The sequence below is a fragment of the Cryptotermes secundus genome, unplaced genomic scaffold, assembly GCF_002891405.2.
Source record: "Cryptotermes secundus unplaced genomic scaffold, Csec_1.0 scaffold537, whole genome shotgun sequence".
NCBI lineage: Eukaryota > Metazoa > Arthropoda > Insecta > Blattodea > Kalotermitidae > Cryptotermes > Cryptotermes secundus.
The window spans coordinates 2,035,246-2,053,153 of NW_019740661.1; the positions used below are offsets into that span (position 1 = coordinate 2,035,246).

The following is a 17,908-nucleotide window of genomic DNA, read 5'->3' on the forward strand; positions in this document are numbered from 1 at the left end:
TTGAAAAAAATACAATGACCTCATCGGGATTCGATCCCGCGACCTTCCAGCTTGTAGCATAGTGCCTCAACCAACTACGCTACTGCGTGCCCCCACACAGAAATATTACATATTAAAATTACAAAGTTTGACACTAAACCTGAGACAATATGAAGAATGAGCCGCACGTGGTTCGCGGTCTGAATATTGACCACCATTATCCTAAATTGTTTATGAGGTCTCGGGTTGAGAGGAAGGTCTGCGAAGCCCTGAGGCAAGGTGGTGGTCGCCTCATTAATTATATAGTACACAAAAAAGAAAAAGAGGACTATTTTATTATTGTTTCCTAACATGGCCACTGGGACATACTGACATGGCGCCTACAAAGAGGAGTGCTTGCTTGATTAACTTGAGCCAGGAAACTTTTGTCCGACATCAGCCTCCCGCTTTATGCGGCAGAGGGCTTTATAATACACGTGGCCCTGCACTTGGAGGATAACAATAAAGCAGCTACAATTTAATACCGCTTAAACTATTTTAAGTTTTGTTCCAACTCCAAGTTTATTCTTAATCATGTAACATTAATTATAAACCTCTCTGAAGACGAACCAAATAGAAACAGGGTAGTTGAATCGGCATAGTGACTATGCTGCGAAATGAGTAGCCGAGAATTCTGAGTTCGATTCCCGGCTGGGGAAAGAAATATTTCTCTTTTCCAAAGAACCCAGGACTAACCTATACTCCTGTCCAATATACTCGCGACTCTTGCAGTAGAGCTAAAATGACCGGGACATGAAGCCTTACCTTCATCCGGTGCTACGCCTCTGCTCTCCCCGCACGTCTTCACGACGGGGTGTTTAATTAAGCAGAAGGAAATCTTTGCATTTTTAAATATTAAAAGATCCTCAAAGCTTATTTAATTTGAGTTCTTCCCTGCCATTGTGTAAGTACACTATAAGAAACTATTGTACAGGTCTCTTATACCACGGAAATACGAGTAATCAGACCTAAGAAGGTTAACAAGAAGTGGGCAATTTAGTATAATCCATGACGAGGAAATTCGTGATTCTGTAGAGGTCGACTTATATCCTTAGGACAGCGAAATCAAGGAAGCTATTATAAGCTGAACATGCAGCTCTAATGGAAGAAAAATGTGCAGAGAATTTTATTACATTACGCTTCTCAAAAAGCCGTCATTTGGAAATATGAAAAAGAGATGGGATGCTAATAGTAACTTTACACTATATCGTGCGGAAACAGGACTAATACAATGAAAAAACTGAGGCAGCTCAGTATCTTGTAAAATGGCACGCAATATTATTAGCGATGTCGAGCCTTCGGATTCTGAATTAAAATTTCATCGCCAATTAGTTTTTGAAAAGTGTTGATCAGTTTGTTTCTCCCCTCGTTTCTATCAGACTACAGATTTTGCATGTTCAAGGCGATACAGTTAAACAGGGGGCGTCATCTGTATTCTACATGGCAGTGAATAGTAAATGCTTTCTATCGCGACAGGACGGTGCTGAAATGGATCTTAAAGAAACAGGATGCGAGGATTTGGACTGAATTTATCTGACTAAGGACTGTAGTGAACCCGGTAATGAACTTTCCAGTTGTATACAACGACAGAGAATTTCTTGACCAGATGAACAAGTATTAGATTCTGAAGAACTGTGTTCCATATAATGGATGAATACACTGAAATTCCAGCACAGAGCGTCTGTCCGAGCATTGAGAGGAACAAAGAGGACCTGTACTGTCCGTGCCATGTATAGGACATAATGCTGTATCTACACTTCAAACAATACGAGTAGTTTACTGGTGTCTTTTTCTGCTCCTCCTTGGTGTCATCAAAGTTACTTTTATGTTGTGGAATGAATATTATTACATTTCCTGGCAATCACACAATATATTGTTCTGTTTCTTATCACGTATCCTTCTCTTCGGAATTATAATGATATTTACTGGGCGCCTTCCTCAGAAAGAAAAGTAAAAGTGACGCCATGACTGACATTTATGATTTCTCGCATACGTGAGGTGCCAATTATGATGTCTGATTTAAGAGACAGAAGCCTTTACAATACAAGTAATACCAGTTATCGTGAGGATGACTTGGCCAAGTAAATGTATGTATGTATGTATGTATGAGGGGTGGGCCACAATCCGGCCCCTGCACCGCGACAAGCAATGATCTATTGTGCTTCCCCTTTGATTAACCCCTTATTAATCCTACACTTTGAATGAGATGTGAGACTTCGTTTATAGGTGCCTCATAGTAGTCACTTGGTTCCATAAAAAACTGGCCCAAGTGACGAAATCTTAAATGAGCTATGGCCTCACAGTCGCACAGAATATGTGAGGCTGAATTGTCTTCTTTCAGGCACCTTTCACAAGTGGGATCGTCTGTCAATCCCAGATTGTGGCCAAGTAAATAATAATAATTCCAATTCAATTCCTCTTTTTAAGTGATTGCCAAGAGCGAGTGGCCTATGACATGGGAGCTATGACATGTGCATAACAAAAGCTAGTCTACGGCCATATATAAAACTGGAAGTAGAATTAGACTAGTATTTAATACTAGGCAACACAATAATAGAGGTAACACGTTAATGATGTAACTCAGTAAGGGTAAGCAAAGGAAATATATCCTCAAGGGAAATGTTGCTTTTGTTGAAAATATCTAGAGATTTGGAGATGTTGTTTGCAGCCGCAATGCGCCTTGTTAAAGGTGGAATATTCTCTCATTTCCTTAGTGGGTACACCGAGACCATCAATACCCGTAATAGAACAAAACAGATTTTGTTCTTCAAAAAGTTAATGAGAAATAAAGCTTCAAGATTTTGTCGCTCGGAATAAAGTGTTTTAAAATGTATATAGTAATTCAACACTGATTCATAATTACTAAAGGTTTTGGGCTGGATAAATTGATTGTAGCATAAATTTTCAAAATTCCTTTGTATGTTTTCCAGATTAATAGAATCTACTGAAGTCAGGTTATTCGAGACAGCAGATGTGCACTCAAGCTTTGAAAGAAATAAGATAAGAGCTCAGACCTTTAGACTATCTAAAGAAGAAAAATTATATGATGAAACCAATTAGTCCTGACAGCTTTAGTGTCTGAGAATGTGAGTAGTCAACATGAAGGTGAAAATGTACGAGTAATTTGCTATCTAACATAATCCCAATATTTCTTGCACAATCAGTTTGTACGTTTAAAAGATCACCAACAAAGTAATTAAAGTGGATTTTGCTAGTTATAAGTAAAAGTAGTCGTACTTGTTTTGAATGTGTTAATTTTCATATAATTTCCAATGAGTTACTTATGTACAGAGTCTGTCTCGGGTTGTAGTAATTTACAATTCTCAGCAAATTTTATAACACGAAATATTTCTAAATAAGCAAAGAGCAGAAATCTGGAAAATAAGGAAAATTGAATTTCGGCGCTTAAATCATTAATTAAAATGCTGAACAAAAGAGGTTCCAAAGTGGAGCCTTGTGGCACTCCTGACAGCATGGGAAAAGTTGAGGAAGGTTTCTTTAAAGTATGAACAACAGAATATCTAGATGATAAGTAACTTTGGAACCAATTAACATAAGGATCAGAGGATCCAGAATTACTGAGTTTATGTAGAAAAAGAATATGAGGCATTTTATCTGAGGCTTGGTTGAGGCCAAAATAAACTGAATCGGTATGCCCTTATGACCTGACAGAAATTGTGATAAAGTTTAAGTAAATAAATTAACTAGTTGTGGTAGACTTTGATTCAATAAAACCATGTTGAGATGGGTGAAGTTAAAATTTAAAATAAAACGAGATCTCATCACATAGTATACTCTAAGAATTTTTGGAAAAATTGTTTAAAATTGTGATTGGTCTCCATTAGAAATTAGAGTACTTCTACATTTCTTGTAAACGGGCACGACGGCCGCTTGCTTCCAGAGATTGGGAAACTTCCCTTGTAAAATAATAATAATAATAATAATAATAATAATAATAATAATAATAATAATAATAATAAAAACGTAGCTCAAAAAAGGGAGGAAATCTCTGAGCAACCTTTAGTGATAAAACTGGAGATTTCAACTGGACCGACACACTTCGACGAGCTGAGATGTCGAATTGTCTGCCTAACATCAGAATTGGAAATCAGAGGAAAGTTTAAAAACAGAGAAAGTAAAACGAATATTGTTTGGAATAACAACAGAAGAGGGAGAATTAAAAATCGAAGAAAAATGATCCGCAAAGGCTTCATCAATACTGTCACGTGACTGAGTGTGACTACAGACGGGGTTTTGGATTGATGAACGGATTTATTGAGCTCTGACACAGCACGTGACTACAAATTAGAGTTCACTGTTACACACACACACTAATGTCCGCAAGTACATCTACACTGTCGTTGCTTGGTAGTAGCTTCCAACGGCGGACATTCCCTTTCCTCTGGGTTCCTGAACTGTCCCCAGACTCAGCTACCTGTCTCTAACAGCAATGGCTCACAACGACTGAACCGCAGCAGCCCTCTAATTCACTAACCAACTCAACTCACTAAACGACTGATTGAATCCTCACTAACTTATCCTACTTATAACATCTCGGCACGGACCGCACAGAAAACACCGTTCCTCTACTGCAGTGCAATTTTTGCCGTGCAAACATGCCTGTTTACGCAACCATTACTTAGCAACGGTTGTTATATAGTCGCTTATTTCGCCGTCGTTGCCTAACAGCGGGTCTACATACCACAATACATTGAAGCTGCGTTATTTCTTCTTCACCAATTTTGAGATGGATGATAAAACGATCATTCTTTTTAAACTTAGAGATGTATTTCCGAAAGTTTTTAGGTTCAGTTTTCAGCTTGTCATCAATAGATTTTGACAAAAGAAGCCTGTCTACTTTAATGGGGATTTTAACCAGTTGTCGATACTAAGAAAAAACCGCCGTAGTTATCAGAATTTATTTTTTTTTTTGTATTTTCTGAATTGTTGATTTTCTTCTTAATATAATATCTTCAAGAATCAGAAAATCCATGAGGAAAGTAGAATTTTTGGATTTTATATAAGAAATGGCTAAATTCATAGCTTCACGCACTGTGGTAGTGAAATTATTCACTGCAGCCGGAGGAATTTCCATGTAGAACACAAGGCCAGTCAGAATGATGTAAGACTTTATAGAGCAACAGGCGATGGTGGTGGTGGTGGTGGTGGTGGTGATGATGATGATGATGATGATGATGATGATGATGATGGGGATACTCGGTAGCGTAGTTGGTTGAGGCACTATACTACAAGCCGGAAGATCGCGGGAATCCCAAAGAAGTCATTGGATGTTTTCAGTTTACCTAATCCTTTCAGCCGCACTATGGTCCTGGGATCGACTCAGCCTCTAACAGAAATGAGTACCAGGAATCTTCCTGGTGGCAAAGGGCGGCCGGCACGTAAGGCTGACAACCTCACCGCCATCTGTGAGCCGACTGCCTAGAAGATCTGGGAGCCTCGACGTCTTACAACACCATGGGCCTCCACGGCCTGTTACGGGGACAGCTTTACTTTTAATAATAATAATTTTTAATTCAATTCGTGTTTATTTACGTGAAAACTTAATAGTACAGAGGCCAATTACAAAGTTAGCACGAAGAAATACAAAATATGATAGTCCTTATTAAGTACAAAGTGAGCATGAATAAAGATACAGAAACAAACGCAGACAGACAAAGCCACAATATGACAGCGAAGAACAATTCGAGTTTCAAATAGAGCAGCATACAATAACAACAACAACAACAACAACAATAATAATAATAATAATAACGAAATTAATAAAAATAATGATGGTAATAATATTAGTTTAATTAATTCCGTATAAAATATATTTCAACAACAGAGTTTTTGGTCCAAAGGCGTCAGCGTCCCTACAAACAAAATTAGCAGCAGAAGCGCATCTAGCAGAGGGGCAATTTTTACTAACTGAACAAACATTGAGCATAGAAAAGTCTCGGATATATCAAGCAGGGACCAGAAGGCCAACAATTTCCAAAGAAGAAGGGCAAAGTATAGAACCACGATACACTTGAATAAGTGTAACAATAATAATAATAACTTTCATTTATCTGGTATATTACAATTAGAAATGTTAAAAAAATTGACAAGTAGGATATTTAAAAGCTCTGTTTCAAAAGCAGAGTTTATATAGCCTAAGACGTAATAAGGGCCGGTCACGGTTGCCCAGCGGTCTGGGGCATGCACTGTCTTCGCTCGCTCGGAAGCCGGGATCGTGGGGTCGGATCCCACCCAGGACATGGATCTTTGGTGTGCGTTTTTCTGTGTTTGTGTACAGGTAGAGGCCTTGCGACGAGCTGATCACCCGCCCAAGGAGTCCTACCGAATGTGTAAGATCTAGAAAAACAGAAGCGAACGGAGAAGTTCATGGAGGTAGGCCTAGGCCCACTGGGGCTGTAGTGCCAAGAAAAACAAAGACGTAATAAGGAGAGGTGATGGACATGAGTAATTATGGATGAGTGACGAAGCGGTCATGTTCTATTTCAGTGTACTATCCTATAAACCTCATTAGGGAACATGAAAACTACGAAATATGTAGGGTAGACTATAACCCGAGGAAGACTGTAACGAAATACGTACAAAATTCAAGTGTAGAGTGTTAGTGCTACACCAGCATGGTAGGATACGTAGTTTGATGTTACCGAATTAAAAAAAAAACAATACAGGCCTAGATTAATTTTGAAAAAGAAAAAGCAAAATATTTCTGCATCTTTGAAAGATGGAACTAAAAATATGTTGTTGTTTTTTTTGTCACTATAAATCTTTATCAAATTTGGTCTGTAATGACAGGCTTAATGGCAAGCCCATGGCCAAACAAGATTGGGAATATGACATTGGAACACAGCCGTGAGAGAAATTTCCTCATCACCCCCGCCGCCAGGGGGCGTTGTTTGAGAACGGGATTGGTTGCTGGCTGTTTTCGTTGGTTACAGCATCCGAACGGGAGCAAACCAAGTCTCAGTCAGTGAAAGCGGCGTGTCTGCTCATTTCGGTAGAGATACGCGCGGGCGACGCGACGTGTTCTGTGCCAAATTGCGACGTCACATTTTGGGACGGGATACTGGTTATGGGGCAGGAAAGAAAATTTTACGCCAAAAGTAAGGACTCAGCCGATTGGATAAAAATACAAGTATTGTGAATTTTCGCTTGTGGCTTTTTTATTTAATGGACATTTCCGTGTTTGCCGCGCGTTAGAGACTCAGCTGTCAACAAACATGTGGCGGTTCCTGGTGATGTTGCTGTTTGTCTTTCCCACGGGTAAGTGCCCTGCCATAAAGTGTGACGGTGCAATAAAATGTTCCCCTTACAGTTCAAAGGGTGTTTATTGTACTTACCCTTTGTGAATTCGAAGTTTTATCTGTCAGTCTACAACTGAGATATTGAAAGTTGCTTACCGAAATTGTAAACTCAAATATTTTTTATTGACGCTAAAGTTGAGAGAATAATGACATTTTACTCAAAACTGAATAAAATGTTCACAGACATTCTCATTAATTTCAGACATTCAGTAAGTTTAGAAGTGGTTAATTTTATTTGAAGACAATATATTTTACAGCAAATTATTTCTCGATGCTACTATGCAACGCATTTTATGTTCGTATATTCACGCGGCAGCGTAGTTAGTTGAGGCACTGTGCTACAAGCCGGAAGGTCGCGGGATCTAATCCCAATGAAATAATTGGATTTTTTCAATTTCTTTCAATTTCTTTCAGCCGCACTATGATCCTGGGGTCGACTCAGCCTATACCAAAAATGAGTACCAGGAATATTCTTGGGAGTAAAGGGCGACCGGCCCGTAGGGCTGACAACCTTACCGCCATCTATGAGCCGATTGTCTAGAAATGTTGGAACCTCAACATTTCACAACCCTATGGGCCTCCACGGCATGTTACAGGGATACCTTTGCTTTTACTTACTTACTTTTTATTTAGGGCCTCACCATAGCTCAAGAGGTTAGTCGCTGGCTTCCCAACGCGGCTGCCCGGGTTCGATCCAGGCTCTGGTCAAGTGGGATTTGTGGTGGAAAAAGTGGCGCTGGTGCAGGTTTCCTCCGAGTACTTCGGTTTCCTTTGCCAATCTTCATTACACCAAATGCTCCACAATCACCCTCACTTATCATCCGGGGCTGGTACAATAGGCCAGAAGTGGCCGCAGTACAAGGGACTTCAAGCCCCAATACACTTACTTACCGTGTATTCTTCTCAGTCAACTCATAACTTCATAACGGTATCACCAGCTGTTGAAATGCAAAGAACTTACTTTAAACACGGCACTCAGCCGAAACTTCGTGATATGAGATGTCTAAACCACTGAGGCCTAAATAAGACAGGCTGGGTTTCAGATTTTGCTCACTGAATTTACAGGTTTGTACAAATTACTTTCAAGTCAATAACTTTCTTACGGCTAAATGTTATTGAGAATGAAATAATACGTGTCTACACTAATTTTGGATGTACTTTATAGTAAAAGCGAAAAGTCATCAGTTTAGACTGTGGTCTTCCGGCTTGTGACACCTTGTAGTCTTCCAGACGGATACCGAAGTTTCGCAGAAACATGCTGCCTCCATCTTCAGTGTTGAATTATCGTTTTCTCAACTATAATGCTGTAACTGAAACATGATTCAATGGAATTCATTTTATAAACAAATGTTTGGAAAACAAGGCGAAACCAAAGTTCGGTAACAATAATTCTGAGAAAGCGTAAATGTAAAGTTAGTTTTGCCATCCAAGTCAGGGATCGAACTGTATGTTTAATGGCATGGGTACCTAAAACGTGTTCACAAAACCATTCCCAGTCGGGTTTCTATTACGATTAAACCGAAATATGACTTCGAGCTCCTTTCTGACAGTCAGGGAGATACTTCCACGACCTTTATTCTGCTTCAGCTGCGTTTACTTTGCTTATCAAGAGCCCTCGCGGGTTTTTACAGTCAATGGTCTCTCGCCGTCTTACCCCCCACAGTCCCGCTGCTCTACGTAACAAATTCAAGCATCAAGTACGGGCCCACCCAGTGTGTACGGAGAGACAAGCGGAGTAAATTCCGTCGAAAAGTAAATCCGCCTTTCACACAGCACCGTATGAAAGAAATATTTACAAAATCATGCGTCTTCATGCTGAAGTTGTTACGTGTCTCCAATGTACGTATATCCTCGGTTCTCATATTGGGTTATATCCTGAGCCACTTGAATCCAATCTACACCGTCACACACTCTTTCTTTCACATTTAAAGTTAAAAAGATGAAGCTATTCCTGTAACAAGCCGTGCAGACTCAAATGGTTGTGAAACGTCGAGGCTCCCACATTTTAGAGGACAATCCGCTCACAGATGGCGGTGAGGTTGTCAGACTAATATGCTGGCTGCCTTTTACCCTCAGAAAGTTTCCTGGTACTCATTTCAGACAGAGGATTAGTCGATCTAGGGCCATAGAGCGGCTGCAAGAATTAGGTCAATTGAAAAATCCAGTGACATTGGGAATTGAAGCCGCGACCTTCTGACTTGTAGCATAGCGCCTCAACCAACTACGCTATCGCTTGCCCCTCTTTCTTTACGATGTATTTTAGTATTATACTTCCATCTAATGCCAGCCTGGGCCTTTCTCTGCAAGTTTTACGACTAATATTCTGCACGCATTACTCACCTCTCACATTCATGCAGCATGCAAGGCCATGTCATTATTCTTCATTAGCTTGCCCTAGTAATATTCGGCGAACAATACAAATTATGAAGCATCTCACTGAGAATTTTCTCCATCTTCCTGTTACTTCCTTCCTCTTAGATCCAAATATCCTCTCCAGCAGCTTCTCTGACACCCTCAATCTAAGTTTGTTAGCATAGCTCTCCCTGAGATTAGTTCACCAAACTCACCCAGTTACACCGAGTAGGCTGGTTTGCAGCTAATGTTCTAGACTCGAACTGATTCGGGAAGTGCTCTGTTCGAATCTGGGCTGGGACGTCGACCATACGGACTGAAGTTTCTCGCGTATTTCCTCGGTCTCAAGAGACAGACTCCGGGATTATAACCAGATTGGACCATGAGCACTTCCTTCCAAATGCTCTCCACTTCATCAGTTATTGCACCATTCTACGTTACATGACATAAAACCTATGGAAAATGACACTAAATAACCCCTAACAACTCGCCACAGGATACTTTACAATTTGGAAACAAAATCCTTCCGAACAATATTCGATAATTCAGTTTTTATCACACAGAAAATACATTGAATTTCCACTACGAAGAACAATCAGTTAATGCCGTTTAGGGAAACACTCAACCGTAATTGTGAGAATCACACGAAACGCACATTACGTTGGGCAGATTCATTGTTTTAATGTAAGTTGGTACACACAGCAACTACGTGGCCTTTAGTCCGCTAGCAAACTATACCGTCCGAACGACCGCCGCTTGTCGGCGAAGTTAGTGCCAACTTTTGCTGATAGAGGGTGTCACGTGGTCAGCGCAAAGGATTCCCACGACCGCTAATCTCGGTTTTCTAGTTTGGAGCCGCTACTTTTCCATTCAAGTGCCTCCTCAATTAACCTCACGAGGCTGAGTGGACCCCGTTCCAGACCCTCTACTTCACAGAAAATTTGATAGCACCGGAAATCGAACCCGGGACCTCTGGATATGTAGCCAGGAGTTCTGACCACTAGACCACAGAAGCAACCACTCTGCCTTAAATGGATGGATGAGGCTGTAACCCAGAGGGAGGAGATGAAGTTGTAGTTTTATACGTTTTAACGTTTGTGCGTTTAGGTGGATTGTGAGGGGGGATACTCTGAATTGGGAAACAGGGTGCATTACTCGAACTGACTCGGATCTTAAATTTTTCATGAATGTAATTTTGAATTGTTACTGCCGTTCCCAAAAATTATTCTGCCACTTTTTCCAAGAATTTATTAGTTATGCTAGTGATTTTGCCTTGCATGCTAGCGGTGAATATGAACACATACTATCCCTGTATCAGGCCATGGAGGCCCATAGAGTTGTGATACGTTGAGGGTCCCACATTATCTAGACAATCGGCTCACAGATAGCGGTAAGGTTGTCAACCTTACGCGCCAGCCTCCATTTTCCCCCAGGAAGATTCCTGGTACTCATTTCTGTTAGAGGCTGAGTCGACCCCAGGGCCATAGTGCGGCTGGAAGGATTAGGTCAATTGAAAAAATCCACCTCATCAGGACTCGAATCCGCGACCTTCTGGCTTGTAGCATAATGACTCAACCAACTACGCTACCGCATGCCTCCATGAGCATAAAAACCTTTACTAAGATATTTATGTATGATAGTGTGGCTAAATCAGATATATGTGTTATAATGTCGCTATTCAACATAGAAGCAATGAAAATGTTTGACTGTATCGAAACGTTGAAAACCCGAACATACTCGTGCTACCAGTCTTGGGAGAAACCGTGCAGATCATCAAATGTTTGTCTGTGGTAGATATACGCTTCTGCTTCCGTGTACAGAGCAGTGTGTAGTTGCTCCTAAAAGCACACTGACAATAATGTTAAAGCCCCAGTTCTCTTCGCGTGATTACAATTTCATTACACAAAGCAAGCCCGCCATACACTGCCTCTGTTTCCTCCGATTTAGTACAATGAAATGCGTCCGTATCGTTGTAGAGAAATTGTAAATACTCTTTCCTAACAGTTAATATTGGAAACATCAATGAAAGACGAAACGAAAGAGAATTATGAAAGTATACCCGTGTTGCCGGGGTCACGCGGTAGCGTAGTTGGTTGAGGCACTATGCTACAAGCCGGAAGGTCGCGGGTTCGAGTCCCGATGAGGTCATTGGATTTTTTTTTTAATTTATCTAATCCTTCCGACCGCAATACGGCCCTGGGGTCGACTCAGCCTCTAACAGAAATGAGTACCAAGAATATTCTTGAGGGTAAAGGGCGGCCGACCCGTAGGGCTGACAACCTCACTGCCATCTGTGAGCCGATTGTCTAGAAAATGTGGGAACCTCAATATCTCACAACCCAATGGGCCTCCACGGCCTGTTACAAGGATAGCTTTACTTTTTCGTTTTTACCCTTGTAGTCACTGAAGTTCGCTAACGCATGCGCACCACCAGTATTCCAGTTCTTGTTACTCCAGAGGGAGAACGTGTGGAGTTAACGAGTTTAAGCATCACCCTTGAAACTTCGCTACGGTTCTTCTTTCTTACGTGGTCACACAGATAAAAGTAGCAGAATAAAGACCAGAGATCGAGATAGCTAAGGCTTTGAATCGCCTTTTCGATGATTATTTAGACTTCCATGAATAATCTCGGAATAGAAAGTGAGTCTTCATCGAGTTGAAAGATTGCTTGTTATCATCAGTTTGTAGAAATGCGAGAGGTTCTAAGCTAATCATCATTACAATGTAAAATCCTTTACTGATTTATCATGGGCTCCTATGTCATTAACTAAATATTAAACTCGGTCTCTCGTCCTGAAGAAGAGACCTACAGAATTATTTTTTCCCCCTTGGCACTACAGCCCCAGTGGGCCTAGGCCTACCTCCATGAACTCCGTTCACTTCGGTTTTTCTAGATCTTACACATTCGGTAGGACTCCCTGGGCGAGTGATCAGCTCGTCGCAAGGCCTCTACCTGTAGACAAACACAGAAAAACGCACACAAACATCCATGCCCTGAGTGGGATTCGAACCCACGATCCCGGCTTCCGAGCGAGCGAAGACAGTGCATGCCTTAGACCGCTCGGCTACCGTGACCGGCGACCTACAGAATACAAGTGGGAAATACTGCCAATTGATAAGTGAATATCAGTACACTGCAAGAAACAAAGGCTGAATTGTTCTTAATAATCAATAAATATGTGGATCCATACAGCCACTCCCCCCTACACCTTAATGGCTTAGTGATTAATTAGTTAAGCACAGGGACAAATTTGCCTTACCTTTTATCAGTAAACATTTTCTAAAAAGGAGAGAATGACACATGATATATTTCACACTGATTACTCATATGGCGGGGATAGTGGTCAGAGTTCCTGGCTACAGATCCAGAGGTCCCGAGTTCGATTTTCGACGCTACCAGATTTTCTGAGATGTAGTGGGTTTGCAACAGGGTCCAGTCAGCCTCTTGAGGCTAACTGAGGAGCTATTTGAAGGAAAAAATGCGGCTCCAGTCTAGAAAACCGAGATAAACGTCCGTGGGGATTCATTGCGCTGACCACACGACACCCTCTATCCGCAAAAGTTGGCACTAACTTAGCCGATAAGCGGCGGTCGCTCGGTCGCTCGGTCGGTATAGTTCGCTTGCGGACTACAGGATATGGAGTTCGTTTTGTTACTCATATGGCGCCACATAGCGATCGTTTTATGCATTAAACTGTTCCTAAGAAATAAAGCAGCAGTGAACATAGATCGCTTTACGCATTGTCTAAAAAACTCCATGGCTGTCGCGAATATAATTATGTGGCGTGTTAGCAATCAAAATATGACAGAATACTGATCAGTACGTGTACCTGGAGGTGCTCGAAGTGCCTCTAATTGCGTTTGAAATATCATATTTAATTTTAATCCTCATGTACTGTTTACAAAACATATAAAAACTCAAAAACAAACTCCGTGTCCTGTAGTCCGCAAGCGAACTGTACCGAACGAGCGACCGCCGCTTGTCGGTGAAGTTAGTGCCAACGTTTGTGGATAGAGGGTGTCACGTGGTCAGCGCAACGGATTCCCACGGTCGTTAATCTCAGTTTTCTAGACCGGAGCCGCTGTTTGCTTGAAATAGCTCCTCAATTATCCTCACGAGGCTGAGTGGACCCCGTTTCAGACCCACTACTTCTCAGAAAATGTGGTAGTGTCGGGAATCATATCCGGACCTCTGGCTCTGCAGGCAGGAACTTTGACCACTAGACCACAGCGGCCCACTAAACACATAACATTTCAATAATTTCCCTTATATTTTCATAGCGTTTTCTAAAGAAAACAAAACGGAAATTAGGCCTCTTTCTTGACACAGTGAAATCTAGCATCCGTGTTTGGAACGCCCATTTGATCACAGTCAAAACAAAGCTTGAATACAAGTGGCAGTGATTGACACAGCAACAAGATGGAGAGGACAGTGTCGCGGCAGACAATGGGCAATGCAGACATTTAGAATTAATCGATAGAACTCTGCATTCCATTCAGAGAATAGTTACTACACTCGAAATAAATAACGTTTCAGTGGAAAGCGAACGGGAATCTTTAAATACAGAAAATAACCTCCACAACTGGAGAGTGCATTATGTCACTTGTCATGGTTCTAACATTAGGAGTATGCAGAATAAGTGGTTTAAATTTTGCCAGTCATTGTCATGATCTTCAATGTGCAAAGTATATGTCTAGGGCAGGGTGGCGAACCTTTCCATCATGTCATGCAAAAATAAAAATATCAAGATTTAAGAACCTTCGTCTTCAATAAATAGTACGTACTCACAAACTAGCGAACTCCATCGACATTACCGTCGGAACGCGCTTTCTGAGCCGTTCCATAGCAATGAAAGGAGGGATATATTTTACCGAACCGTTGCCTAACAATGTAAGCAGGAACGCACATACAGATACACAGACTGATGGGAAGGTTTTATGCAGTACGCCGTTGAGATGGGCTCAGTTGCCTATGTACCAAGTTTCATACAGACTGGTTCAACAATTCCGAAGTTTATGAAGGGGGAATTCACAGATTTACAGACAGCATGGAGATCGCATAAGCCTACTTTAGGAAGGTAGGCTAAAATGGGATTTAAGTTTCCATTCTGCCTATTGTATATCCCGTTCCTATCAAGCTCTCTCGTGCAAGGAAAGCAAGAATTAAGTCAGAAGCAGAGATGATTAATGTTCTTATTATGTAGAAGTCTCCATTTCTCTGGGCCCATATTACTTTCCCACCGCTGTTTTGTTTTCACATACGTTCCTTCAGCCTCGCACCAGAGGGTAATGTTTAGTCACCCTTCCACCCGGGTGGTCTGATGATCAGCGATATCACCGGGCGACTGTAGCTTAAGTTCGTTACCTATATATATGACGTCACCGCCTGGAATGTGCCGCAAGCACTGAAAGGTCCAGAAAACTCTTCCAGGTTAGATTCGACAGTCGTGATTTTTGAGACTCTGTTCGAACTGGTGAACGCTTTGTTTAACACACAGTAATCTTCGTTTTGAACAATATCGAATCTGGAATAGCAGACAATATAATTAATATTTCTTGTTCTTAATATTGTGACGAATATGACCATTGATAGACAACGGTTCGGTAAGCATGTTCCCGCTGCAACAAACAGACTCAGAACAATCAATTGTTTGTAACGGCTAGGTGGGCAGGTTCCTACTGCAAAGGTTAAACACAGAATAACAGAGGAACTGTAAGACATGGTGACTTATATTCGGTTCGCCCCGAAGTTATAAGCGAGTTAGTTCAGTTCATGAGTTCATTGATATATATGGTCACGAGTCCCACTGGACTCGGACCCAAAAATGACTGCGCTGGCGAGGGCCTACAGCAAATGTAAACGACAGACCCGTCTTCTCGTCAGAGAGAGCGTTCCAAATCAACAAACCCGCAACTGTCAGACACTAATAAGAATCTGGTCATAAGCCTCAGATGGGTGCTTCATTCCAAGACAGACTGGCCAGCTGACCGTCGGTCGTAACATAAGCCTCAGACTCAGTTCATTGATACTCCAGTGTAGAGGCGGGATCAAGTACCTCCACCGTAACCCTGCGAGTCACAGGGGGCAACGAAAAGGGGGTCTCGAATCTGAGACATTAAAAAATGGTCCTGAGTCCCATGGGACTCAGACCCGAAAACTACTGCGCTGGCGGGGACCAGGAGCAATTGTAAACGACGGACCCAGCCTCTCGTCAGAGAGAGCGCCCCAAATCAACAAACCTACAACTGTCTGACAGTAATAAAAATCTGGTCGTATACCCTAGATGGGTGCTTTATTCCAAGACAGACAGGCCAACTGACTGTCGGTCTTAGAATAAAACTCAGACTCATTACATTGAGTCCTTAGTAAGAAAGCTCAGAGTTCAGCAGTTGAATGTTAACGAGCTGAGATTCGTTACCACGAAACGCCTAGTGAAAACAGACATCGAAGACAAATATGAATCACTCCGTCCAATGTGACCTGTAAGTTTTTTACTACATGAAAACTTAACACAGCAGCCACGAGCAAACCCTGGACAATATAAAGGTAGGACATAACATATCCTCAAACATATATATATATATATACACAGTATTAACATTGAAATAGTAAAATACCCATAATATATTTGCAGAACCTCCACATCAAGATAGCCAGGTGGCACAATATCTGCCCCATATAAGAGGGACGATGGGAGGACGAACACGAGCCTGCATGGTTTACGAATTTTAATTATTGACAATACAAAAAAAAATTTTAATTAGCATCAAGAAATTTTATACAATTTTTTAAAAAACTTTACATCCCCAGGAAACTGCCGTGTTTGTGAAATGTTCTATTTTGTGTACTATGCATTGTAGCATATAAGTGTACGTACTTTACGTCTAAACAACTTATGTGATGGTGGTTTCCTATTTGTAGTGATGTTTGCCCTCTGAAGATGGTCCACAGAGACCGAAACATGTAAAGGGTGTTAAGTTTTCATGTAGTAAAAAACTTACAGGTCACATTGGACGGAGTGATTTATATTTGTAATTGTTAGTGTGACGGACCAGAATGAAACAAATCAAAGACATCGAAGTCTTTGTGTGCTATAATTTCAGTAATCTTAGAGCGTGTAAACCAGTGAGACTGTTATAATTATCTCTAGTTACGACCTGTGAGTGTTAATAAATCTATTCACCAATCCAAACCCCGTCTATAATAATTAATACACGTGACAATATTTTTATTTTCGTGAGATTTCAATGTTAAATTTATGAAAGCATGTGTAGTAAAATGCGAAATTTTCTAAATCAAACATCGACTTTTTTGTGAAGTGGCAGTCAAATGTATCAGTACCTAACCATTTAATTATATTAAGGGTTACCAGCATCAGATTTAATCAAAATCCCACCAATTAGAATGCCTCTGTCTCCAGTCTACATAGGCTTGTACCTTAAAGTACAGACATGACGGATAAGAGAAACCATTTTGAAACGCATAACACAGTTGTATCACGAGGCAGGTGCAACTGGCGACGGTCAGTCCAAATGGACCGCACTGTAAAGACCTGACATGTCAGGTTTCATATCTGATATCTAAATCTACCAGAGGCAGTTCTTTTCAAGTTAACATTGATGCGTTTACAATTTATTTCTCCCATTAAGGGAAGAACATAGATTTGCGACGCTTGAGAAGAATTCAGACGGTACATGGACCTCAGAGAATGGAAGTAACGGGAGAATGGAGTAAACTGAGCAGTGAAAAGTTCCAGATTTTGTGCTCTACCGCGAATATTATTCGGGTGCTTCATCGAAGGATGAGATAGGCAAGCTATGTAGCAAGCATAAAGGGAATGAAAAATCTATGTAACATGCTGAGGCACGCGGTAGCGTAGTTGGTTGAGGCACTATGGTATAAGCCCGAAGATTGAAGGTTCGAATCCCAATGAGGCCTTTGAATTTTTCAATTGACCTAATCCTTCCAACCGCATTATGGTCATGGGGTCAACTCAGCCTCTAACAGAAATCAGTACCAGGAATCTTCCTAGGGTTAAAGGGCGACCGACGCGTAAGGCTGACAACCTCACCTCCATCTGTGAGCCGAATGTTTAGAGCAGTGCTGTCCAACGTTCTTATGTACTCGGGCACAATTTACTGATGCCTATGGAGGTGCAGGCGCCACCACACACTACTACTACTACTACTACTACTACTACTACTAATAATAATAATAA

General features: G+C 41.2%; 1 protein-coding gene across 1 annotated transcript in view; it reads left to right on the top strand.

Annotated features, from left to right (window-relative positions):
- Positions 1-7,050: 7,050 nt before the first annotated feature.
- LOC111872498 (fibrillin-3) overlaps positions 7,051-17,908 on the top strand; it is a 136,802-nt gene continuing 125,944 nt past the window's right edge. Inside the window, exon 1 of the mRNA XM_023866478.2 lies at positions 7,051-7,296. Coding sequence (XP_023722246.1) covers positions 7,254-7,296 — 43 coding nt within the window. The 5' untranslated portion in view covers positions 7,051-7,253. The remainder of the gene's footprint in view (positions 7,297-17,908) is intronic.